The sequence below is a fragment of the Haliotis rubra genome, unplaced genomic scaffold (assembly GCF_003918875.1).
Source record: "Haliotis rubra isolate DU_JTF1 unplaced genomic scaffold, ASM391887v1 Scf1, whole genome shotgun sequence".
NCBI classification, from domain to species: Eukaryota; Metazoa; Mollusca; class Gastropoda; order Lepetellida; family Haliotidae; genus Haliotis; species Haliotis rubra.
Genome location: NW_025764891.1, coordinates 10,855,079 through 10,882,302, shown reverse-complemented (window position 1 = coordinate 10,882,302; position 27,224 = coordinate 10,855,079). Strand labels below are relative to the sequence as shown.

General features: G+C 39.8%; 1 protein-coding gene across 1 annotated transcript in view; it reads left to right on the top strand.

Moving 5' to 3' along the window:
- The window catches only part of LOC124273953 (probable phosphorylase b kinase regulatory subunit alpha), a 65,811-nt gene extending 38,922 nt beyond the window's left edge, over positions 1 to 26,889 (top strand). The window contains 14 exon segments of the mRNA XM_046709616.1: positions 658 to 821; positions 3,674 to 3,896; positions 7,601 to 7,676; positions 10,107 to 10,212; positions 10,580 to 10,688; positions 11,934 to 12,012; positions 12,243 to 12,332; positions 12,385 to 12,424; positions 13,591 to 13,689; positions 17,641 to 17,735; positions 23,513 to 23,677; positions 24,200 to 24,253; positions 25,315 to 25,521; positions 26,114 to 26,889. Of these exon segments, the coding sequence (XP_046565572.1) occupies positions 658 to 821; positions 3,674 to 3,896; positions 7,601 to 7,676; positions 10,107 to 10,212; positions 10,580 to 10,688; positions 11,934 to 12,012; positions 12,243 to 12,332; positions 12,385 to 12,424; positions 13,591 to 13,689; positions 17,641 to 17,735; positions 23,513 to 23,677; positions 24,200 to 24,253; positions 25,315 to 25,521; positions 26,114 to 26,290 (1,684 nt within the window). The 3' untranslated portion in view covers positions 26,291 to 26,889.
- The last annotated feature ends 335 nt before the right edge of the window (positions 26,890 to 27,224 follow it).

Genomic DNA, 27,224 nt, shown 5'->3' with positions numbered 1-27,224 from the left:
TTCAAGTCCTCACTGCTGATCTCTTTCAAGTGATCTCTGTTTGTATGTAATTTGTATGTTTATATGTAATTAATACCTTCCATGTCCATGTAACAAAAAAGTTTAAAGGATTCCTCGTAACAAAATTGATCTTTTGTAGTAATCAAATTGCTGCAAGTTTAGAGAATTTGTCAAACTCAAACCGAAGACATTCATTAGAAAAGACTTTACTACCAAAAACATTTTTTTATGAGAATTGTTTTGTGTGATTTTATTCATCATAAATAGTGAGGAAATCTTTAAATTTGTTTATATTGTCTGTTGACTTATTTGCATTAACTTTGCTTTTTGACCTTTAACAATTCAGAGGTAGTCTTTGGTTACATACAGTTCACAAATTCAAATTCAAGTAAAACTGAGTTGAAAGAAGATACAATGATTTGGACCTCATCTGGCATGATTCTGGCTTTATTCTACCTTTGTCACAGATCTGGGCTCAAAATGAAGTTGGTCTCTGATTCATGGGGCTTTCTCCTCTAGTATTTCAGTCTAAGGAACTGCAGACTTAAACTTTTAAAATAGGGCTATGACAACGAAGCCATGACTTCTGTTATTCATTTCGAACACTGCAATAATTTTCCCATGTGACTGCAGATTTGAGTTTCTGTTCTGTTTAAGTCCCCGAAGATCTTCTGAAGACTACCTTAAATGGTTACAGTGTGTGTATTCTTTGCATGTGACTGACCTTCACCTGTCTGTTTCCGCTAACAACGAAGCGAGCAGTCGTAGTGTCAATAGTAGCGTGTCGACAAGTCCAACCTCCTCCTTCAGTGAAGATATGGGTACAGTACACTTCCTTCAACACCATTACTGTCTCCCATCACCAACACACAGCACATCAGTTTGATGGGCTACACTCTTTTGTTTTATTGTTTACAAGTTTTTGCAAACACTTTAGCTTAGGTATTAATTGAACCAAAAATTAAAATTAAGCTCAGTAATTATTTGGGGGATGGGGGATGGGAGGCATTAAGTTCTTACATGTTTTTAGATTGGTAGAGGAAATTAATTCTGAATTTGTTTTATACAAAGAATGTCTATTATTTTTATTGTTGTGTTGTTTCCTTCTAACATTAGGTTTTATTCATTTTACTCATTTCAGATTTTTTCATGTGTATTTTTTTAAACATCAAACATATTTTAAAATTTATCTCATGGTTTTATCATGATTATGAAAGTTGCTGAAGTGTTTTCACGAGTAATCTTGTAATGACCTGGGTCCGAATGTGTAGAATAGATTCATCTTTTCAGTCAATTTAGCCACATTTCTCTTCATGATCATGTTGCGACATCAGACATGTTTAATTGAGGGAATATATATATTTCACTGAAGGGAATTTACAAAAAACTTCACTTGTTTACCTTGGGATCATATAATCTTCAACAGTTGCTCTAGAATTGGTCTAATCTTGATGCAGGTAATGAAATGAAAAATCATCTTCACAGTACGGTACAATGATTCACTTGGTAATATGTGATTCTGTAACTGTTCTTGGATACACTCATGTAAGTTGTGTTTACACAGATACACAGATCAAGTCTACTCATTCTCACTACCAAGGGGGGCGGTGGGGTAGCCTAGTGGTTAAAGCGTTCGCTCGTCACACTGAAGACCTGGGTTTGATTCTCCACATGGGTACAATGTTTGAAGCCCATTTCTGGTGTCCCCCGCCGTGATATTGCTGGAATATTGCTAAAAGCAGTGTAAAACAAAACACACACACACACACACACACACACACACACACTACCAAGGGGTCTGTCTAATTGTTGCTTGGGTGTATGTGCTTCTGTAACTGCCCTTGAATACACTCATGTAAGGTGTTCTTACACAGATATACTCAGTCTACTCAAGTCTACATATTCTCACTACCAAGGGGTCTGTCTAATTGTTGCTTGGGTGTTAGGGTGTTGCTTGGGTGTTACTTATGTTTACAGCACGCTAATCACTACACTCAGCTACATCCTCCCAAATCAGCCCCAACCCTTCCCTTTCACCCCTGACACCGCCCCAACCCAACCCAGTTACTCACATGCTGTTTATCTCGCACATGCTCCCATCTTGTCCACCGGAGTGAGACATCCCTTCCCCACACTCATCATCATTGTCTGCTACAAGATCCTTCCACCTGCCCATTTACCATGGTAACGGGCCTGTGAAGATCCGGGTTAGAATTGATCTTCATTAACCCATGCTTGTCGTAAGCGGCGACTAACGGGATCGGGTGGTCATGTCATTGTATCCCAGTTCCCGTACATTGATGCTCATGCTGTTGATGACTGGATTGTCTGGTCCTGACACGATTATTTACAGACCGCTGCCATATAGCTGGCATATTGCTGAGTGTGACGTAAAACTAAATTCACTCACTCACTCCATGTGTTCAGAACATCCCACACCAATTTCATTACGTTGTTACCACGGTAACAGGAATGCATATTTTGTTGGAAGTAAGTGGGTAGTGCCATTCTGGACATTTGTAGCTATGATGTTTAAATCAAGGGAATTGTTGCTACAGTCAATTTTAACATGCATCGGAATGAACCGTTGTCTTTCATGATTAATTTGAAACAATAACATGAATCCCCAGTTTCCAGACACATAATATATCAGGGGCGGTGGGGTAGCCTAGTGGTTAAAGCATTGGCTCGTCACGCCGAAGACCTGGGTTCCAATCCCCACATGGGTACAATGTGTGAAGCCCATTTCTGGTGTTCCCCTGCCATGATGTAGCTGGAATATTGCTAAAAGCGGCATAAAACCAAACTCAGTCAGTCAGTCATAATATATTATCTCCAAATCTCACAATAACACACCCCATTCTCTCAGATTTTTCTGTAGGACTGTTTCTTAGGACCATTCACTGGGACCGCTCTGTGTGATAATTCTGTGTGACTTGTGTGAGACCGTTCTGTGAGACTGTTCTGTAAGATTCCCCTGCTTGTTTGGCTCAAACTTGATGTGGTGACAGTTACCGCAAATTATGTTGTTTGAATTTTGATTGAAATATTCAGATAGCAGGCTGCTATCATTCTCTTTACATTTCATGTTTTCCTATTTGTGAGTTTTATCAATTATTGTTCATAAAACAATAACATGAAAAGTCTCTTCTCTGAACAAAGACTAACTTTGATATCACTAATGATTTTCCAATCTGAAGTTAACAGTTACAATCTTTATCCTCTGTATTCATATACTTGATTTTAAATGTTAATCTTTGCTAATTAATGATTTACATTTAGATCTGTTAATACATTTGATGTAATCATTTTGTTCATTATTTAAGTTATTAATATTTCTGTAATTGTGTTGAATGTAGCTGAATGTGTAAATTCTTTTTGTTAATGTTTCTGCTTCTTATTTTTCATTTTGTAGAAGAAAATGCATAGATTTAAACAGCCATGTTTCTTTTCCTTTGCTGAGCACGATTGCTTTAGGTTATGCTTGTAAATCTGAAATCTCATTGACATATTTGGAATTACACTTTTTATTTTATTTTATTTTGGTATTAGTTATGCAATATGTGCACCAGTTTGCCTAACTTGTTATACATGATGACTTATTGGTGATTGGATGTAAATCTCTCTCTCTCCTACACAGTCCCTAGCTCACCCTCTATTGTTTCTTCTGCAGAGTTCCGGCACCTGCACATGCACTTAAAGGAGTCTAAAGAGAGCCTCCATGCATCCTCCAATCTGACCCCCAATAGCAGCCCCCAGGCCTCCCCAACAGCTCACCGGAAACGCCTGGTAGACACCCAGGAGGACATCAACATCGACGAGCTGGTGGAGACACTGTCCCAGAGTGAGAACCTGCAGGAGCAAGCCGATATCATACACTACCTGTACATACAGAAGTGAGTAAACTGTCTCAGAGTGAGAACCTGCAGGAGCAAGCCGATATCATACACTACCTGTACATACATAAGTGAGTAAACTGTCTCAGAGTGAGAACCTGCAGGAGCAAGCCGATATCATACACTACCTGTACATACATAAGTGAGTAAACTGTCCCAGAGTGAGAACCTGCAGGAGCAAGCCGATATCATACACTACCTGTACATACATAAGTGAGTAAACTGTCTCAGAGTGAGAACCTGCAGGAGCAAGCCGATATCATACACTACCTGTACATACATAAGTGAGTAAACTGTCTCAGAGTGAGAACCTGCAGGAGCAAGCCGATATCATACACTACCTGTACATACATAAGTGAGTAAACTGTCTCAGAGTGAGAACCTGCAGGAGCAAGCCGATATCATACACTACCTGTACATACATAAGTGAGTAAACTGTCTCAGAGTGAGAACCTGCAGGAGCAAGCCGATATCATACACTACCTGTACATACATAAGTGAGTAAACTGTCTCAGAGTGAGAACCTGCAGGAGCAAGCCGATATCATACACTACCTGTACATACATAAGTGAGTAAACTGTCCCAGAGTGAGAACCTGCAGGAGCAAGCCGATATCATGCACTACCTGTACATACATAAGTGAGTAAACTGTCTCAGAGTGAGAACCTGCAGGAGCAAGCCGATATCATACACTACCTGTACATACATAAGTGAGTAAACTGTCTCAGAGTGAGAACCTGCAGGAGCAAGCCGATATCATACACTACCTGTACATACATAAGTGAGTAAACTGTCTCAGAGTGAGAACCTGCAGGAGCAAGCCGATATCATACACTACCTGTACATACATAAGTGAGTAAACTGTCTCAGAGTGAGAACCTGCAGGAGCAAGCCGATATCATACACTACCTGTACATACAGAAGTGAGTAAACTGTCTCAGAGTGAGAACCTGCAGGAGCAAGCCGATATCATACACTACCTGTACATACAGAAGTGAGTAAACTGTCTCAGAGTGAGAACCTGCAGGAGCAAGCCGATATCATACACTACCTGTACATACATAAGTGAGTAAACTGTCTCAGAGTGAGAACCTGCAGGAGCAAGCCGATATCATACACTACCTGTACATACATAAGTGAGTAAACTGTCCCAGAGTGAGAAACTGCAGGAGCAAGCCGATATCATACACTACCTGTACATACATAAGTGAGTAAACGGTCTCAGCAGGTCTTTGTATGTAAGTGAGTGTGTGAGATTAGTTTTGCGTCGCACTTAATAATATTCCAGCCCAATGTCAGCGTCTGTAAATTAAGTCTGGACAAGGCAATCCAGTGATCAACAACATGAACATCGATCTACGCAATTGGGATATGATGGCATGTGTCAAGCAAGTCAGCGAGTCCAACCACCTAATCCCATTATGCGCCTTTTATGACAAGCATGGGTTACTGAAGATCAATTCTAGCCCTGATCTTCACAGGTTCTTTGTATGTGACCACTTCATGTCCATGGGATAGATTCAAAACAAATGTGATGAAACTATGCCTTGGTTCACAGATATCTCATTAACCCAGTGGAGATTCAGTGGCTGAGTAGGTTGCCAGTAACCTCTATTTTCCACAAGATAAGGTCTACATTCGGTGGTTGTATTCATTCTTGATCATGTAATGTATTTTCTAAGATGCCTAGCAGTTAGAACAATCGAAAAAAACAAACATTATCAGACAATAAATGTATAGTTTTTTGATGACGTAACAATTGAATGACGTTATCCCGTCACTGCGCCATTCTAGTGTGCCCCCTCGTGATCGAACCATTTTACATTACGTCACAATGTAAGGGACGTCACGATGCATGTCAGTTGTCATCGCCTCGTACGGCCTCCTACAGTAAACTACACCGTTGCATCCAGTTTCTTGGTTTGCTGCAGCTAACATCACTGGTGGAAACATTACGTTTATGTTTTACGACAGTTAAAATGTGTCATTTCGACTCACAAGTTTCAGCGACACGGTAACGTTCGTAATGTTTACATTCCCACAATGCAATTGTGGAATGTCGCTTGACTACTCAACTTCCTCTGGATGTACTGATCTAAACTTACGCTGGTAGTAGAAATGCAACGTTCATATTGCCCCATATGGTTTACGTTAATGACAGATGTAATTAAAATAATTCAGAGAAGATATTTAATCTGAACGTAAACCGTCATCAAACTGTTATCATTTGTTTTTTTCTGGTAACGTTCATCTTAACGTAGGGGGCAGACACATCAATAGAACAGCATGCCAGTTAGCCCTCCTCGAGGATTCTTAATTTAGGTCACCGACACTGTCGCTTTGTATTCTGCCTTAAATTAATCGTAATTATCTTTAGAAAGTATTAAATTTGGCATCTTAGAAAAGAAATACAGTTAAGCCCTACCACCATGTATAGTGTAATAAAACACACTTTAAGCCTGAACTATTATAGCGTTAAAGCACTTGGACTCAAAGCGCCCTCGTGCTTTAACTATAATAGTTCAGGGCAAAAGTGTGTTTTATTACACTATACATGGTGGTAGAGCCAAGTGTATTTCTTAAATATTTCCATTCTATGATGATGAATATCCAAAGTTTTGGTATGTCCAAGATGTGAGATCTAGAGGTGTTGAAGTCACTTCTGTTATGAGAATTGATCTTCAACAACCCATGCTTGTCGTAAGAGTGCCTACAGTTCCAAACTGCCTACAGGTAAAACAACATGATAGGGTCCAGTGATCAGAAAGTGAAGTTAATTGGAATACTCCAATCTGACCTGTTCTACCCCTGCTAAAATGAACTTGACCAGTTAGTTTAACTTTATAACCATTTACTACACCACATCTATATTAAATTCAAAATCTTTAATACCCTTTACCTATTTCATATTTTTTTTTACCCTTTTAATTCGGCATCCCATTCAAATTTCCCTTAATACTCAATACTTAATACTCGGGAGGTAAGACTCACTGACTTGGTTGACACATGTCATTGAATCCAAATTGCGAAGATCAATGCTCATGGTGTTGATCACTGGATTGTCTGGTCCAGATTCAATTATTTACAGACTGCTGCCATATAGCTGGAATATTACGAATAGGTACGTTAAACAACAATCAATCAATCAGTTACACTCCAATACTGTATGCAGTACCTCCAATACTGTATGACACTCCAATACTGTGGCGCATTACTCCAATACTGTGGCATTACACTCCAATACTGTGGCGTACACTCCAATTCTGTGGCATACATAATACTGTGGCATACACTCCAATACTGTGTATGCATTAATCTCCAATACTGTGGCGACACTCCAATACTGTGGCATACACTCTGTGGCAATAATGTGGCGCACAATACTCGCAATACTCTCCAATACTGTGGCGCACACTCCAATACTGTATGCATACACTCCAATACTGTGTAATGCATTACCTCCAATATTATGTATGCATACACTCCAATAATGTGGCGCATTAACTCCAATACTGTGCGACAATAATACTGTATGCATACACTCCAATAATGTGGCGTGCATTAGTACTGTGGCCAATACTGTATGCATAATTCCATACACTCCAATAATGTGGCACCATATTGAATTTAGTTGGCAATGATCTGCCAACTCAGGATATCCTAGATACTGTATCAAGTGATCATGTACTAATGTGTGTTGACAGAGGAGCTGACTATGATACCAAGATCGGTGTGGACACATGCTCCGTCAAGCAGCTACTGACAGAGTTGTATGAGAAGGTAAGACAGAGTCTTATGTCACCTGTTAATAAATTAGGGACCATAATTAATAATGTCATTGTAAGTTGGGGAAGGGAGAAGTGTATGTCACTGATCAAAAAGTGGTTTGTCCATAGTTCTAGATGCTCCCAAAATGCTTGTCTGTGTTCCATCACTATCCCTTGTAATAGAATCTAGATGAATTACAGTGTAGAATTAAATTAAAGAAAATAGATCACTGGCCTTTTGTCTCATGACCCTCTGCAAAGGTCAGTTTCATTTTTCTCCCATTATATCTTCTCATTTGTTCATGAACACAGTAACATTTCATCTCAATGTTAATGAAGGGGGAAATTGATGTCAACTGCTGTAAGATGACTGACTGACTGAGTTTGGTTTTACGCCGCTTTAAGCAATATTCCAGCAACATCACGGAGGGGGACACCAGAAATGGGCTTCACACATTGTACCCATGTGGGATTCGAACCCGGGTCTTCGGCATGCCGAGCCAACACTTTAGCCACTAGGCTACCCCACCGCCCCGCTGTAAGATGAGGAATGTGATGTTTCAGAGTATATTCTTCCTCCTTTATCAGGGATATATACTCTAAAACAATGTGTTTATATCCAGGAGTTAGCATCCAGAAATTTCCCTCTGTGTGTATCTCTTCTAAGTGCCGTTCAAAGACATCAATCCATGTACATGTAATAATTAGAGAATAACCAACGAGGTACGAGTTATTACGGGACATATGCCTGAGTTGAAATAATGTTCACAGTGCCGAGCCTTGGCGAGGCACTGACCATTATTTTAACGAGGGCATATTTCCTGTCATCACTCATACCGAGTTGGTTATTCTATTTATTACCCATAATGTAATTTAAAAAGAAGAACCACGAAATAAAAAGAACACCCGGAGACAGACTTGTGACCTCAAACAGCTGATTCGTATTCCTGCGAGTATTAAACTCCAGCGGTAATAACATAACTATGCTATGGAAAATAGTACCTCGTACAATCGCTTTAAATTACAACAAAACATTTTGTGTGGAATAATTTATTAACATTTGTTAATATGATAAATTTGATCATTTAAATGCAACATTGAACGTAAAAACAGCTAAAACGTTATTTGATCAAGTCAGTGCGCCGGAATATCGTTCATTCACGACTGACGTGTGTCTAGTGGCAGGGTGACGGTGTAGTGTTCAAACACACTTTGGCAAAAACCTGTCAATTTTGGGGAAAGTCAGTGGTTAAAAGTTTGAAAATCTAAGAGACAACCATCCCACGAATTCATCTAGAAAAGATTTTCTGTCAACAAACCTAACAGGTTTGAAGATTAAACAACATTTTGTTCCGTGGAAGGCGTGTTACAGTCATGTCATTGGTCCCAGTACAGTACAGCAGTTACAAGAAGGATAACTCTAGTCGGAATCCGAGTCAATGAAATGTGTAGATCTCTGCATCAGATACTGGGACAAACCTCTCGGATTGATTAGGAATGCGTGGATCAAAATTCATTTAGCACTGATTCCGATAAGATAGAAGCTGTTTTCGGGTTCATGGCATGGACGCCGTGGCAGATCGACTCACTTGTGACACTTAAGGTAACGCCTTTAGTCAGTATCTTGCTAATTCTATTTCCCGGAATTCACTATTAACAACAAGCAGGTTGTAGGAGTTCAAGGGCTGTAATATTCTTATCAGTATTCCTATTAGGTCTCCGTCAACTTTAACTAGGTCATTGACGTTGATCGGGGTTAGCCTAATGGCGGCCATGTTTGTTTACAAACAAAGCAAACGATTGTTGTTGTTTTTTAAGGTTATTTATTTTAAAATGGCTACTGTTTATAATGCAATTTTATTGCAAAATAATGATGTCTAATAAAATGAGTATTCATATTCTTTAACTTTTATGTTTTCTTTTTTAAATCTCGGAATGTGTGAGTACAGCACGTTCTCATTATCAATGAAACGTTAAAAGTTGTCAATGAACTTGGATCATGAAAAGTAGTTCCGTCAACCAATCATATTTCTTCTCTGCTTAGCTGACCAATCAACCTTGAGAATCACTGAAAAGCACATGTGCAATTATCACAAAACTAATCACCTGTGTATCCTAGCCCGTATGGGTAATAATTGCCATTTTATGTGACTTGAAAACATTTTTATAAACAGTGTATATGTAAGCTGAGCTTCCTGTAAAAGCTGATGCTCAAGTGTCTGGTACAGTTAGTGTAAGCAATGGTGGAAAGAAACAGTGGCTATCCAGTAAGGGTGTGTGAGGTGTGTGTGTGTGTGTCAAAGTAATTTCAAAATAAGTATGTTTCGTTCTTGAGTTTTCACCTAAATGTTCCTGTTCTTTGGCAGTCCATTTTAATGTCTTGCATGATGTGACATTGGTGGGAGTAGTTAGGAAGCTGCTGACTTGATGTCTGTGTTGTCAGGCAGGGCACTGGAAGCAGTGGTGGCTGGTACGACACACAGCGGGGATGTTGAAGAAGAGAGTGGAGGACGGGGATGTTGAAGAAGAGAGTGGAGGACCTGGCCCTGGTAAGGTTAAACATAGTGTTGTCCTTGTTTAGTCAACTCAGAAATAAATACGCACTTATATGTATTAATTTGATTTGATATAACTATTGACAAAGACACAAGTAAAGTTCACTGTTGACAGATCTATGTATGGGTGTAAACACCATGTGGTATTGATGGGGGAATAAAGTAAAATCCTTTATATGTAAGTGTTGGATGAGATCTAAGTATGCCTAGTTATAACTGATTCAGGGTTTTGTGTAGGTTTACCGATAAGCAAATCAAATAAGTACAGATGATGCTGGAAAAATAGCTATTTGCTCAAATGTATGTGTGATATTCCCAAAGTCTCGATTGACACTTTCTGAAATATTACCCATTCCTCTAGGCCGCTACAGACCTGCTGGTGAGACAGAAGACCTGCTGGTGAGACAGAAGCAGCTATCTGTGGGGATGACCCAGGTGTCACATCACCAGGTAGACTAGATCATCACCAGGTAGGTTTGACATGTCACATCACCAGGTAGGTTTGACTAGAAACAGGTGTCACATCACCAGGTAGGTTTGACTAGAAACAGGTGTCACATCACCAGGTAGGTCTGACTAGAAACAGGTGTCACATCACCAGATAGGTCTGACTGAAAACAGGTGTCACATCACCAGGTAGGTCTAGCTATAAATGGGTTTTGCATAACCAGGTAGGTCTGACTGAAAACAGGTGTCACATCACCAGATAGGTCTGACTGACAACAGGTGTCACATCACTAGAAACAGGTAGGTCTGACTAGAAACAGGTGTCACATCACCAGATAGGTCTGACTAGAAACAGGTGTCACATCACCAGGTAGGTCTAGCTATAAATGGGTTTTGCATAACCAGGTAGGTCTGACTGAAAACAGGTGTCACATCACCAGATAGGTCTGACTGAAAACAGGTGTCACATCACCAGGTAGGTCTGACTGAAAACAGGTGTCACATCACCAGGTAGGTCTGACTGAAAACAGGTGTCACATCACCAGGTAGGTCTGACTAGAAACAGGTGTCACATCACCAGATAGGTCTGACTAGAAACAGGTGTCACATCACCAGGTAGGTCTGACTAGAAACAGGTGTCACATCACCAGGTAGGTCTAGCTATAAATGGGTTTATCATAACCAAGTTGGTTTGACTAGAAACAGGTGTCACATCACCAGGTAGATCTGACTAGAAGCAGGTAGATCTAGCTATAAATGGGTTTATCATAACCAAGTTGGTTTGACTAGAAACAGGTGTCACATCACCAGATAGGTCTGACTAGAAACAGGTGTCACATCACCAGGTAGGTCTGACTAGAAACAGGTGTCACGTCACCAGGTAGGTCTAGCTATAAATGGGTTTAGCATAACCAAGTTGGTTTGACTAGAAACAGGTGTCACGTCACCAGGTAGGTCTCGCTGTAAATGGGTTTAGCATAACCAAGTTGGTTTGACTAGAAACAGGTGTCACATCACCAGGTAGGTCTCGCTGTAAATGGGCTTTTGCATAACGAGCTAGGTTTGAACAGGTGTCACGTCACCAGGTAGGTCTGACTGAAAACAGGTGTCACATCACCAGGTAGGTCTGACTAGAAACAGGTGTCACATCACCAGGTAGGTCTCGCTGTAAATGGGCTTTTGCATAACGAGCTAGGTTTGAACAGGTGTCACATCACCAGGTAGGTCAACATTTTATGAGGTAGTCCTGATCTGAATGTCTGTTTCAGTCCACTTCCCCCAGAAGAGCTGGCCTCCATCATATTTGATGCCTGTGGAGAGGACACCAGCACTGCTTCTCTTACACAGGTGAGACACCTACAGTATTGACAAGATGAGTGAGTGAGTGAACAAGCATGTGAGTGTGGTTTTAGATCACATTTTGCTATATTCCAGCAATACCTTGACCACAAATGAGCTTCACACATTTTATCTAGGTGTGGAATCGAAGAGTAGTGTTGCCATGTTTGTTTTGTGGAGAAATGTCAGCAAACTAACATGTTTTGAAAATGACCATGTTCCCAATGTCTGTTTTTCAGGAGCTGCTAATTTATCTGGCCATGTTTATCAGGACAGAACCAAAACTGCTCCATGAGATGCTTCGTCTTCGTGTCGGCCTCATCATACAGGTGATGGCCATGGAGCTATCTCGTCAGTGTACAGGTGAGTCCCATCATACAGGTGATGGCCATGGAGCTATCTCGGACACTTCAGTGTACAGGTGAGTCCCATTACAGTGTACAGGTGAGTCCCATTACAGTGTACAGGTGAGTCCCATTACAGTGTACAGGTGGGTCCCATTACAGTGTACAGGTGAGTCCCATTACAGTGTACAGGTGAGTCCCATTACAGTGTACAGGTGAGTCCCATTACAGTGTACAGGTGAGGTCCCATTACAGTGTACAGGTGAGTCCCATTACAGGTGTACAGGTGAGGTCCCATTACAGTGTACAGGTGAGTCCCATTACAGTGTACAGGTGAGTCCCATTACAGTGTACAGGTGGGTCCCATTACAGTGTACAGGTGAGTCCCATTACAGTGTACAGGTGGGTCCCATTACAGTGTACAGGTGGGTCCCATTACAGTGTACAGGTGAGTCCCATTACAGTGTACAGGTGAGTCCCATTACAGTGTACAGGTGGGTCCCATTACAGTGTACAGGTGAGTCCCATTACAGTGTACAGGTGAGTCCCATTACAGTGTACAGGTGGGTCCCATTACAGTGTACAGGTGAGTCCCATTACAGTGTACAGGTGAGTCCCATTACAGTGTACAGGTGAGTCCCATTACAGTGTACATAGGTAACATTACAGTGTACAGGTGAGTCCCATTACAGTGTACAGGTGGGTCCCATTACAGTGTACAGGTGGGTCCCATTACAGTGTACAGGTGGGTCCCATTACAGTGTACATAGGTAACATTACAGTGTACAGGTGAGTCCCATTACAGTGTACAGGTGGGTCTCATTAATAATATACATCCCATATAATATAACTCCAAGCTTTCCTTCTGCATCAAAATTACATACCCGGATATAATACTGCTCAAAGCAGCATTAGGGCGGTGGGGTAGCCTGGTGGTTAAAGCGTCCACTCGTCACGCCGAAGACCGGGTTCGAATCCCCACATGGGCACAATGTGTGAAGCCCATTTCTGGTGTCCCCCGCCGTGATATTGCTGGAATATTGCTAAAAGCAGCGTAAAACCATACTCACTCACTCACTCACTCACTCACTCCAAGCAGCATTAAACAGATTTCACCCTCATTAACACCTTACCTGGAGATGTAACCAAGAAACACTTGCGAATCTGCCAGAGTTCCTGCAATAGAGTTTAGTTACAGGTGGAGACTGTTATTTAATGGTTGCTGTGTAATATGCTATTGCAGGGGAAGAAGCGTCCGACTATCTGTTGAATCTCAGTCCCTTTGAGATGAAAACTCTACTGCATCACATTCTCAGTGGCAAGGAGTTTGTCATCAGCAAAGGTAGGTAACTCTTCATCCTTCTATACAAAAATGGTATAGGTGCAAATTGCTTTACATGTTGCCTTCATTCCATAAACTACATTTACAAAATTTATATCAGTGAAATTTTGATAACAGTATATCATTTTGTTTCCAGAGCATAACTCCAAAACTGTTCAATATTTTTCAACAAAACTTGGTAGATATATCAAACAGAACCTAAGGGGGTGCCTTTTGCTATTTACAGACTTTTGTCATTTTTATTTTTCTCAGTTTCCATGGAAACGTTTTGGACTTAGTCTCAAAAGGGAGGGGTGGGTTTCGTTTCCGGAGCACAACGCGAAAACTTCTTAATATCTTTCAACAAAACTTGGCAGATATGTGAGGCAGATGCCAAAGTGGTGCCTTTTGCTCTTTACAGATTTTGGGCATTTGTATTTTTCTTGGTTTCCATGGAAACGATTCAGACTTAGTCTCAAAAGGGAGGGGTAGGTTTTGTTTCCGGAGCACAACTCGAAAACTTCTTAATATCTTTCAGCAAAACTTGGCAGATATGTGAGGCAGATCTTGAAGTGGTGCCTTTTGCTAATTGCAGATTTTTGTCATTTTTTTTCTCTCGGTTTCCATGGAAACGATTCAGACTTAGTATCAAAAGGGAGGGGTAGGTTTCGTTTCCGGAGCACAACTCAAAAACTTCTTAATATCTTTCAGTAAAACTTGGCAGATATGTGAGGCAGATCTTGAAGTGGTGCCTTTTGCTATTTGCAGATTTTTGTCATTTCTGTTTTTCATGATTTCCATGGAAACGATTTGCACTTAGTCTAAAATCAAGCTGGACTTTAAGTAACTCTCAGATGATTTGTTCTTTCAAAGATGTTGGGGGCCGGGGGATATGTCATCTTCTGATGACTCTTGTCTCATTTGTTGAATTTTTGGTATCCTGTAGGCCAAGAAAGACTCATCCATACCTTGTCTGAATAAATGTGAATTACTGAATTGTGTGTTATAATCTGTATTGTGTTCTGCAGATCAACATATATAATCTGTATTGTGTTCTGCAGATCATCTGTATTGTGTTCTGCAGATCAACATTATAGTCTGTATTGTGTTCTGCAGATCAACATTATAATCTGAATTGTGTTCTGCAGATCAACATTAGTCTGTATTGTGTTCTGCAGATCAACATTATAGTCTGTATTGTGTTCTGCAGATCAACATTATAATATCTGAATTGTGTTCTGCAGATCAACATTATAATCTGTATTGTGTTCTGCAGATCAACATTATAGTCTGTATTGTGTTCTGCAGATCAACATTATAGTCTGTATTGTGTTCTGCAGATCAACATTATAGTCTGTATTGTGTTCTGCAGATCAACATTATAGTCTGTATTGTGTTCTGCAGATCAACATTATTGTCTGCAGATCAACATTATAGTCTGTGTGTTCTGCAGATCAACATTATAATCTGTATTGTGTTCTGCAGATCAACATTATAGTCTGTATTGTGTTCTGCAGATCAACATTATAGTCTGTATTGTGTTCTGCAGATCAACATTATAGTCTGTATTGTATTGTGTTCTGCAGATCAACATTATAGTCTGTATTGTGTTCTGCAGATCAACATTATAGTCTGTATTGTGTTCTGCAGATCAACATTATAGTCTGTATTGTGTTCTGCAGATCAACATTATAGTCTGTATTGTGTTCTGCAGATCAACATTATAGTCTGTATTGTGTTCTGCAGATCAACATTATAGTCTGTATTATAGTCTGTGTTCTGCAGATCAACATTATAGTCTGTATTGTGTTCTGCAGATCAACATTATAGTCTATTGTGTTCTGTGTTATAGTCTGTATTGTGTTCTGCAGATCAACATTATAGTCTGTATTGTGTTCTGCAGTATTGTAGTCTGTATTGTGTTCTGCAGATCAACATTATAGTCTGTATTGTGTTCTGCAGATCAACATTATAGTCTGTATTGTGTTCTGCAGATCAACATTATAGTCTGTATTGTGTTCTGCAGATCAACATTATAGTCTGTATTGTGTTCTGCAGATCAACATTATAGTCTGTATTGTGTCTCACATGTTGATGACATACATCTCAATGTTGTCTCCTTCATCAATAGCTTGTCCTAACTCACTGATTGTGTTGTAATGTATTTATGTTCGATCCTGTACTGGACTTTATTCCAAGCATGAAGAATTAATATAATTTTAAAGTATTAATTCTTATTTTTTATTGGTTTTGAATTTGTGTTTACCAACCCATGCTTGTCTCATCCTATAAAGATCTGGGTTAGAAATGGTGTTCACCGACTGAATCTTGTCGTATGAGGTGAATAAAGTGGTCGGTTGTCAGACTTGCTGACTTTATTAATGTCATTGAATGCCTATTGTGTGGATCGATGCTCTTGATGTCAATCACTGGATCATCTGGTCCAGATTTGATTTACACTGCCATCAAATAGCTGCAATATTGCTGAGTGTGGTGTTCAACAACAAACAAAACATCAAATTCTTGTTTCAGCAACTGGCAAGATTGTCTTTGAACTTAGATATAGCAAACACGTAGGTTTTTTGGCATTTTTTTCTTTGCTGTCAGGGTTCACTTCAGGGGAAGTCATAGCAATCTTGGTCGGCATTTCAGAGTAAATTTATAGGTATTGAGCTGCTCTTAAGTGTAATCTCGATTTAGGTTTCTGAAATCAGTTTCAAAACATCACCTAGTAACCTAGTTCTGTGGACATGAGAACTGTTGTGAATATTGTATTTCAAAATATGAAACACTCTGAAAGTTACGATTACACAATGCCATTTAGAAAGTGGTCAAATGTAACATATGTTATATTTGGGATGACACTTTCTTAGTAAAGTACAAAGTCTAGTACTTTTTTGAGTTGAGCCCCATCCGGGATTCGAACTCACACCCTCAGAGGGTTCCGACTTCCATTTTTTGTGGAGGTCGCGGTAGCTGAGCGGGTTAGGTGGCTGACTTTGTGTGTGGGTGATTAGGTGCCTGACTTTGAAGTGTGAGTTCGAATCCCGGATGTGGCTCAACTAAAAAAAGTACTAGAATTTGTACTTTACTAAGAAAGTGTAATCCCAAATATAACATATGTTACTCTGGAAGTTGGCAAGATTGTGATGACAGTGCTGGCTAACTATGGCTGTGGACTGGCTGTGGCTGCTGCTGTGGGAATCGCACAAAAATATTTCCGCTACATTAACTCTTCTCACAAATGTAGGTGGGAGTGGGAGAGGTGTTACTTGATTTACTATTTTTGTCAGTAAATGTAAAATGTAAATGGAAAATCTGATTGACTTCCATTTTCATATTCAGATTAACCTTTTGACGGCATGAACACTGATTTCAACAAAATTGCTTAGATGATTTGGGATGTTAGTGCGATGTTTGAAACACGAGAGGCTTCGTTTTCTAATTTTGAAATCAAAGTACTACCAGACTTTCAGTTAAGGAAGGTCTTATTTATAACTAAAGCTGAAAGACTAATGTCAAGTTGTCCTAAAAATGAAATGAGAATGTTGTGTATTTTTAAGTCCATTTACCATTTCTTGGCCTCAGTTAACTTTGAATATAGATTCACCATTTCTGTTGTATTTGTGTTGTGTGCGTAATGCCCTCTGATTTAAATCACTCGTCGACTTCCACATCCCTGTTTCACTTGTATGTTGACACTATCACAAATATTTTCATTTTTTTTCTTACAGAAAATAGATACATGTATAGTATCATCGCACTAATCTTTTCATTAAATTTTCTTTTAAAAAATGTTCCAAAACCATTTTTTCTTCATCTTTACACATAATCATCCATTGATTCACAAATATTGTGTTTGCCTGTCAGTGGATGGAATGAGCATTGTTGTGCTACCTGGCGTCTAACTTCCATTGTCTAACTTCCATTGTCTAACCTGGTGTTGTGCACTGTGATTGTATTTTCTCTCAGTCCACCACGACCTTGAAGATGAGAAACGACTCACCGTCAAATCTAAACAAACACGAGAGGAAACAAAGTCATTTGCTCGTCTCAGTCAAAAAAAGGTTACAGTATGCATCTTAAAACCCACTCTCTTTCCCCTCCTCATCATCAGCTTGTATATCAAGTGTACATACGTGTGCTGTTCTCACATTTAGGGTAAAGTAAGCAATATATCGATATACTCACAGCTTGAACAAAGTCAATGTCCTAGCTTTTCACATCATCAGCTTGTATATCAAGTGTACATATATGTGTGCTGCATCCTCACAGGGTAAAGTATATCGATATATACTCAGGGTTTAAACCAAATTAATGTCCAAGCTTGTAACATCAGCTTGTATATCAAGTGTACATACTTGTGCTGTTCTCACATTTAGGGTAAAGTAAGCAATATATCGATATAATCACAGCTTGAAGAAAGTCAGTGTCCCCATTTCATCATCAGCTTGTATATCAAGTGTACATACATGTGCCACATCCTCACAGGTTAAAGTACAGTGAAGCCCCGTTAGTCCGGACTCCGATAATCCGGAAGTCTCGCCTCCCGGACGATTTCAGCTTGTTACCAATCTATGCCTTTATAATTTGCCTCGATAATCCGGAAATTCGGTTTCCGGAACCGGACGGTAAGTAGCTGTCACCAATCAGTAAAATAAACAGTAAATTGCGTCACAGTCCGGACGCTGTAAGTCGTGTTCACGAACCGTAACAACACCTCCCGGCGATGTTTACTTAATTAACTGGCCAACTGGGTTGTTGTTTTAAATAGACATTAAAAGCTCCGGACTGAAGATGCTGTACATTTACACTTTGATTGACACCACAATACAAAGGCGTGGATGACAAGTGAGCTGTTTTGTTATTGGTTAATGTACTTTGACAGGCAGATGCGGTCACGTGGACTTAAAGTGATTTTGCTTTACGACAATGCTGCAAGTCACAAGTGTGCTTTGCTAACTTTGCAAAATTTGACCAAATACCACGTCTCATATACAACCGATGGATGCAAGAATAATTCGGACATTCAAGGCATACTACAATAGATCGCTTGTTAGACATTATCTCACCTGTGCTGAGGAAGGACGTGATCAGACATGTCGGATCAACATGCGGATGTCACTCGGTAAAATTATTGATGTGATGAATTAAGCTTTACATTAAATGCTTATTTGTTTTATCCAGATTCGTGTCGTTTTTGTAATAGTTAGGGAAGCAACTTGGGTCTTGATTCAGTAGTCCGGACTATTCGCAATCCGGACGAATTTACTGAGAAACGCTACCGTCCGGATTAACGAGGCTTCACTGTATATCGATATACTGAAGGTTTAAACCAAATTCATGTCTAAGCTTGTAACATCAGCTTGGAGATCAAGTGTACAGACTTATGCGGTGTGCTCACATATAGGTTACGATATGCAATATATCGATATACTCACAGTTTGAACCATTCAATGTCCCAGCTTTCCATATATATCATCAACATGTATATAAAGTATATGCACATGCATTTGTGTGCTGCGTGATCACATATAGGTTGCAGTTTGCAATGTATCAATATACTCACAGCTTGAACCAAATCATCGTCCCAGGTTATCCCATCATCAGCTTGTATATCAAGTGTATATCATATGCACATTCCTGTGTGCTGTACTAAAGTCTGTCTGAAAAAAACCCATCATATTGTTTCCAAGAAATGCAACATTTTGTTTTAAGAGATATTTAGGTTTTTAAGTATTTTGAAAGTTGTATCAAAGTAAGACTTAGCAGCACACCAAAGGTGCTAATATAAATTTGTGATACCGAGATTAGTATCTATATAGGGGTTGATACTTCACTGTTCTTGTACCCATCACTTGCTACCATGGTGTGGGATACAGGTTGGTATCCCATGCAGAAGACAGCTGTATCACCCCCTCTATATTGTATCCTGCAACAAAGTACAGTCTAGTGATATATTGAATAAAGCTACAGTCTAGTGATATATTGAATAATGCTACATTCAACTGATATATTGAATAATGTTTAAGTCTAGTGATATATTGTACCCTGCAACAAAGTACAATCTAGATATATATTGAATAATGCTACAGTCAACTGATATATTGAATAATGCTAGTCTAGTGATATATTGTACCCTGCAACAAAGTACAGTCTAGTGATGTATTGAATAATGCTACAGTCAACTGATATATTGAATAATGCTAGTCTAGTGATATATTGTACACTGCAACAAAGTACAATCTAGATATATATTGAATAATGCTACAGTCAACTGATATATTGAATAATGCTACAGTCTAGTGATGTATTGAATAATGCTACAGTCAACTGATATATTGAATAATGCTAGAGTCTAGTGATATATTGTATCCTGCAACAAAGTACAGTCTAGTGATATATTGAATAAAGCTACAGTCTAGTGATATATTGAATAATGCTACAGTCAACTGATATATTTAATAATGTTAGAGTCTAGTGATATATTGTATCCTGCAACAAAGTACAGTCTAGTGATATATTGAATAATGCTACATTCAACTGATATATTGAATAATGCTTAAGTCTAGTGATATATTGTACCCTGCAACAAAGTACAATCTATATATATATTGAATAATGCTACAGTCAACTGATATATTGAATAATGCTAGTCTAGTGATATATTGTACACTGCAACAAAGTACAGTCTAGTGATATATTGAATAAAGCTACAGTCAACTGATATATTGAATAATGCTAGTCTAGTGATATATTGTACCCTGCAACAAAGTACAGTCTAGTGATACCGGTATATTGAATAATGCTACAGTCAACTGATATATTGAATAATGCTAGTCTAGTGATATATTGTATCCTGCAACAAAGTAGAGTCTAGTGATATATTGAATAAAGCTACAGTCTAGTGATATATTGAATAATGCTACAGTCAACTGATATATTGAATAAAGCAAGAGTCTGGTGATGTATTGTACCCTGCAACAAAGTACAGTCTAGTGATATATTGAATAATGCTACAGTCAACTGATATATTGAATCATACCACAGTCTAGTGATATACTGAATCACAATATACCTAATCAGTCATGATATGAACTACAGCCAAATATATTGAACCTTCAGGCTACTAACCACTGATGCATCTTAATACATATTGTATTACTCTTAACTTTAAATAACAAACTGTTCACAGATGCTTCCCAGGCCTTGTCCGCTTGCTTCAGCACCAACTGCTTATGCTTTACTGCCTATGTTTCATTGCTTACTCCTGCTTTTTACTGCTTGTGACCACGCTGTGCTGTTACAACTGGGGGTTAGACACCCTCTGTGTTCATCATCACTGTTGATCTCCATCAGTACCAAGCACCCTTTTCACATCGTACTCTTGTTGCATGCAGCATGTTTGTGTTTGTGGCATCCCATAATTCTCTCATCTGCAGTCATATGACCAACACTTCCTGTTACAGAGTTCTAGTGTAGTGTTATGTGTTTGTATGTTGGTATTTCTGATCCCAGTTTTGGCGTCATGAATCTCTAAGGGGTTTGGAAATTATGAAGAATCAATGATAAAGTTTACTTGCTGCAGCAACTGGAAATGTCACTCATGTGTAATTATTGTGTAAAGAACCACTGTTGACTGTTTCACCAACACAGTGTGGAGAAGGTAATTGCCAAATGGCTGCCCTGGCAGTTTGTTTTATAACTGAACGATCAGAGTGATGTCCACGATTTTTTATTTCACCCTTGTTGGGTTTGCTGGAAAACTGCTGTTACACATAGAGTGTCAAACAAACAAACAAACATATATCCTTGGAATTTTGTTAGAGACATAACATTTTTCAGAGACTGACCCAGACATACAGGTGGCTTTGGCCAATTTCATTGTTTTTGGACATACAGAATGTCTACCAAACAAATGTAGCAAATTTCAAAAAAAGAAATGTTCCAATGAAACCTGAAATGTCAGTTTGTTGGTCCTTCAACTATTGTGCTAAAATTTAGTTTATTTAGGTGAGGTGAGGTGAAATTGGGTTTAACATCGTGCTTGAGAATATTTCGCTCATATGATGACGTGTGTATGTGTATGTGCGCTGCTTGTACTAGCCCAGACTTAAGCTGGTTTTATAGTGCTAGCCCACTGAGATACCATGCCGCACTGAAGCATGAATACCCCACTCAGACACATTATACTGACTCTGAGCCGACCAGTCCTTAAGTTGTACCCATTAATGCCGAGCGCCAGGCAGGGACCAACAAGTATCATATTTTAACGTCTTTGGTATGATTCGGTCAGGGATCGAACCACGACCTTCCGCTCTCTGGGCGGACGCTCTAACCACTACACCACTGGAGGCGGTCTTTAGTTTAATTAACTAGATACAGACTTGATACACACATGTGACGTTTCAGATGCTTAAATTAGTGTAACAGCATCTCCATGTTATAACTGTCAACTAATCGAAATATAAATACAACAATAACATTTTGCAACAACTTGAATCAAAATTGCTTGGCCTTGTCTTGGGAGTAGTCTCCCTTGAGTTGATGACAGAGTGGTGGATGTGAGTTCTATGTGAGTTTCCAGTTGCTGCGTGAGTATCGCTTGATGGTTCCAGTAGTCATGGGATCAGAATGCCACTAATACTTGCACTGTCCATGGTGTAGAACACAGGTTGTGTGTGGGTACATGTGTACTGACGGCAGGGTGTTGTCACTCAGGTAGCTCTAGATGGAATGTTGGGGCACAGATTGTACAGATGAGCAGGAAAAAGTCATCGGTGAGTTCCGTAATTGACAGATGATGTTCATTTGCTTCACCTCCAGGTATTTCTTGTATTTTGGGAATATATTATGATTTAACTACAAATATATCCTATCAGTGTGAAACAAGAATCCCAAGTCTTGTAATTTACTGTTGAAGATATATTGTCTTGAAAGCTCAGCTGATATGTTATGACTCTTTGTCGCGTCTGAAAATGATGTAGAGTTTGACTCAAACATTTTGGCACAGACTCTGATATGATCAAAACATAAAAAAGAATTAATTATTTTGAAAAACATGCACTCTTTAATAGATATTGGTATCTGGCTGAAATGTCTAAGTATTTGGAAAGCAGATTCAAAAATATTTCCAACCTTTACAATGACAAGGAAACATGGGCCCAGTCTAAAGAACCACTTTTGGCTGTGCAGAGTTGTGTTAGTTGGCCATACCAAGAAACGCTGTGAATGAGTGGCAGTTATTCTGGTATAAACTGAATAATATTTAGATCAAACTACCGAAATTATTGCTCATCTGTCCCAGGGGCCCTTTTGAGCACAATTGGTTGTCTTTACTTCATGCTATGGGTTTGGGGTAACTAATATGGTCCATAACCTGCCCCTCTCCAGTCACATAGATATGTTGACATATGGTTTTGGCATATATTGTCATACACTAAAATAGTGTTTGATCAGTCTGTACAGTTGTTAATTGCAAGAGTGAAATTCCTTCTGGAAACTCAGGAAAGTTGATTTGTGTGCTTCTCTGATATTCCCAATGTGATTTTTAGATATGTATTTAGTAATTTTAATGGTATGTCTTCTATAGCATTATGAAGTTAATATTTCATTCATTCCATTGCTGATTCCTTAATAATTAAAGCTGTAATCAGATTGGGCTTTACCATTCCCAATTTCATGAAACCAAATACTAGTATAAAAAAACATTATCCGTAAATGTTAAACGATTAAATTTTTAAGTCGTATGTGTATATATATAATAATGTTTCAATAAAATTATGTCGTTGACTGTCATTTGATCTGCTTTGTGTCATCCTGGAACCCCTTTTTATGATGACAGGTTGTCAGCCAGAGTGATCTCCCCTTGATAACCACAACAGAGGTTGATGACGATGACAGTTCATCTGACCGACAGGGCCAGTGGATCAGGCGAAGACGTCTGGATGGGTCACTTAACCGTGTCCCATTAGAGTTCTATCCCAGGCTCTGGACAGTGCTAGAGAGGGTAAGTATGCAGAAAACAAATATATTTTAGTGGAGTAAAAAATTTCTAGAAGCTGCTGCCATGTTTGGAGGAACTTTTCTTCAGTCATGATTGGGCACAGAATTCCAGTTGCTTCAGAATTCCAGTTGTGGCAGAATTCCAGCTGCTACAGAATTCCAGTTGTTACAGAATTGCAGTTGTTGCAAAATTCCAGTTGCTACAGAATTCCAGTTGTTACAGAATTCCAGTTGTTGCAGAATTCCAGTTGTTATGGAATTCCAGTTGTTGCAGAATTCACTGTACAGAGTTAGGCATGTCTGGAAAATAATCATAGGTTCAAATCCTGGACAGCATGTTTATGTTTCTAGGTATAGGAGCGCTATAGTATGATACTATTGCACTGTAGTTTCACTAAAAATATCTTAAAGCCCTATCACTGAAGCTTTCTAATTTCGTTCATTCCATTTGAAGTCAGTGAGTTACAAAAGTCAGTTGTTGTTTTTTCATGTGTTTTTTGTTCAGTTAGTGTTTTGTACTTTCCAGTGTGAGGGACTGTCTATCAATGGACATGTGCTGCCTGGCAGTTTGACACAAGAGGTGAGCTTGCACCATTTCTCTTGGAGATTCCAGGGAAGAGGAGAGTCCCAGTAATGCATAGTCATCCTCAGTAGGAATAGAGGATGCATGAACTGACTCATTGTGTATCACATTGTTAAGCTGGTGTTGAAAGGGTTGCTCGTGCTATCAGTCACTAGATTGTGTTGTCTGATTAAAACAGGCTGCTGTGATATTGGAACATTGTTGACTGCAGTGTAAAACAATATAAACTCACTCACTCTAGAGTTGGCTGTTTTGTATCTGCAAATGGAGTGCTGGTTAGGTGAGGTGAAATGGGGTTTAAGGTCTTAAAGATTATTGCTGTGAGTGGGGGGTTGTAAGTGAGTGAGTGAGTGTGGGTGGGTGGGTTGGAGTGAGTGAATAGGAGGGAGGGAGAGACAGGGAGAGTCTGTGTGTGTCTGTGTGTGCAGGGATGGAGTCCCCTGGTCCAGAGAATGTCCAAGAGGTAACCAAGAAGATATGCACATGATGAGTGCCATGGTATCTGGCACTGGTGTGCCTGGTGTAAGCTTGATTACATACAGGCTATTGTGATAACTGTAAATATTGATGACTACTGCATAAAACAATTTACAATCCCTATGTGCATTGAGAAAGTCCATTTTTTATGTGTCAGCTTGTCATGCCGAACACCCAGGTTCAATTCCAACATTACTTCCTTGTGAATCCCATACTTGACCCTATGTTAGGACATTTTCTGAAATGACCGTGAAGGTCCGGGATAGAATAGGTCTTCGGCAACCCATGCTTGCCACAAAAGGCGACTATGCTTGTCGTAAGAGGCGACTAACGGGATCGGGTGGTCAGGCTCGCTGACTTGGTTGACACATGTCATCGGTTCCCAATTGCGCAGATCGAAGCTCATGCTGTTGATCACTGGATTGTCTGGTCCAGACTCGATTATTTACAGACTGCCGCCATATAGCTGGAACATTGCTGAGTGCAGAGTAAAACTAAACTCACTCACTCACTCACATTTTCTGAAATAGAGGTAAATGCAGGGTAAAACACAGTTCATTCACTAAGTGTTTCCTCCCCAGATGACACCGCGGGAGTTCAAGTTTGCCCTGCAGGTGGAGAAGGTGCTGAACCTGATCCCGCAGCCCGAGTATCGTCAGCTGATGGTGGAGGCACTCATGGTCCTCATCCTGCTGGTGGAGAACGATGGACACCACATCAACATGAAGCACATCATTCAGGTGGACAAGCTGGTGGACGATGCCAACAAACTCTTCATCAAGGATCAGGTAGGACTACCAGCCTGGTTAGATCAGGTGTTGGCTCTAGGGAATTAAGTGTAGCATCAAGGCAAACAAGCTTATGGGGCATGCCAACAAATTCTTAATCAAGGATGTTCGCTCGTCACGCTGAAGGTCTGGGTTCGAATCCCCACTTGGGTACAATGTGTGAAGCCCATTTCTGGTGTCTTCCCCCCCCGTGATATTGCTGGAATATTGCTTAAAGCGGTGTAAAACCAGACTCACTCACTCACTCACTTGATCAAGATCAAGGAGAGACTACACTACTCCTTAGATTGCTGATAGCTCAAGTGATGCAAGTCTATCATCAACGTAAACTAGCTTATAGAGAAATGCATTCCTCATTATTTATTGAGGATTTCATAAGACTTTACTCATTAGATAAGAAAATGAAAGGCTTCCATGCAACTTTTCATTAGGCATTAGGAAGTCATCCATGTAAGACAAGAGACTTTTTGCCCATATGGATGATATTTTGTTGCCACATTATTCTTCCATATTTTAATGTTCACGTCACCTTTATCATTTGTTTAGTTTACGTTGACAAGATGACCTTTCATCGTTGTGGTTGTATTGACAGAAAATGCCTCCTGAGATGGTGCAGTCCAGTATGGGAGCAGCCAACATCTGCCAGCACCTGTATGACAGCGCCCCGAGTGGCCGCCTCGGTTCCATGGCCTACTTGTGTCGGGCTCTCGCCAAAACCATGAATCTGCCAGTCAGAAGCAATGAAGATCTGGAATGTGCAATCAGCTAAAGAGAAAGGGTTGTTGACTCCCCGGAAATGGAATAATCCATTCTGTGGAACTATGTCAGTTGGGTACAAGGGAAACACCTGGAATATGTCATTTGTCAGACAAGGGTGACAAGCATGTTTGACATCCCTGAGATGGAATAATCCACTCTGTTTGAGTGTGTTTGTAGGGTATAACATGAACACCTGGACTATGCCATTTTTCAGACAAGGCGGGCAGATGGTGTTGACACACCTGTGTGGAATGTTCCATGTTGTAGGAATGTGTTTGAGGTGTGTATCTAAACACCTTCAACATACCACTAGTCAAACAAAGTAGGCAATAAGTGTTGACACCCCAGTGATGGAGTGTTCCATTTTGTGGGAACTTATAGAGGTATGTTGAGGAAAGCCTGGAATATACCATTAGCCAGAGCAGGAGGGAAAGTGATGGAATATTCCATTCTGCTGTGAAGAACAAACCTTGGCTGACAAATTGTGAACTCAGTGTGTCCAACATACTGGAGGAAGCCATGATCTTTGTCAAGGCATACCTCATGACATTCTCTTCCCACAGAGGTTACTCCTGTCATATCTTCCTACATAACCTCTGTTCTACGACCCTTTCTTGGTGTCAGCGTTCAAGGCTCGTGATTGGAGACAAGCCGATTTAGTTGTGCAATCAGCGACGATGTTTCAAAAGTGATCATTCGCAAGGCCTCGGTAATTTCCGTATGCTTCGGGAAAACTAGAACCTCTTCCCGAGCGCGATGCGCAAACGTTTCTTCTAGACAGAACTCAGTCATGTAATGGCGTATCAATGGCGTCTCCATCGCCCTCGTTGACAATGGACAAGCTAGCCATTAAACGTCTTGTGTGTAACATCAACACAATTCCCCGGCAGATGGGGGATATTTGTGGCCCTGCATTTGCTTGTGTTAGTCAAATTGAATGTAAG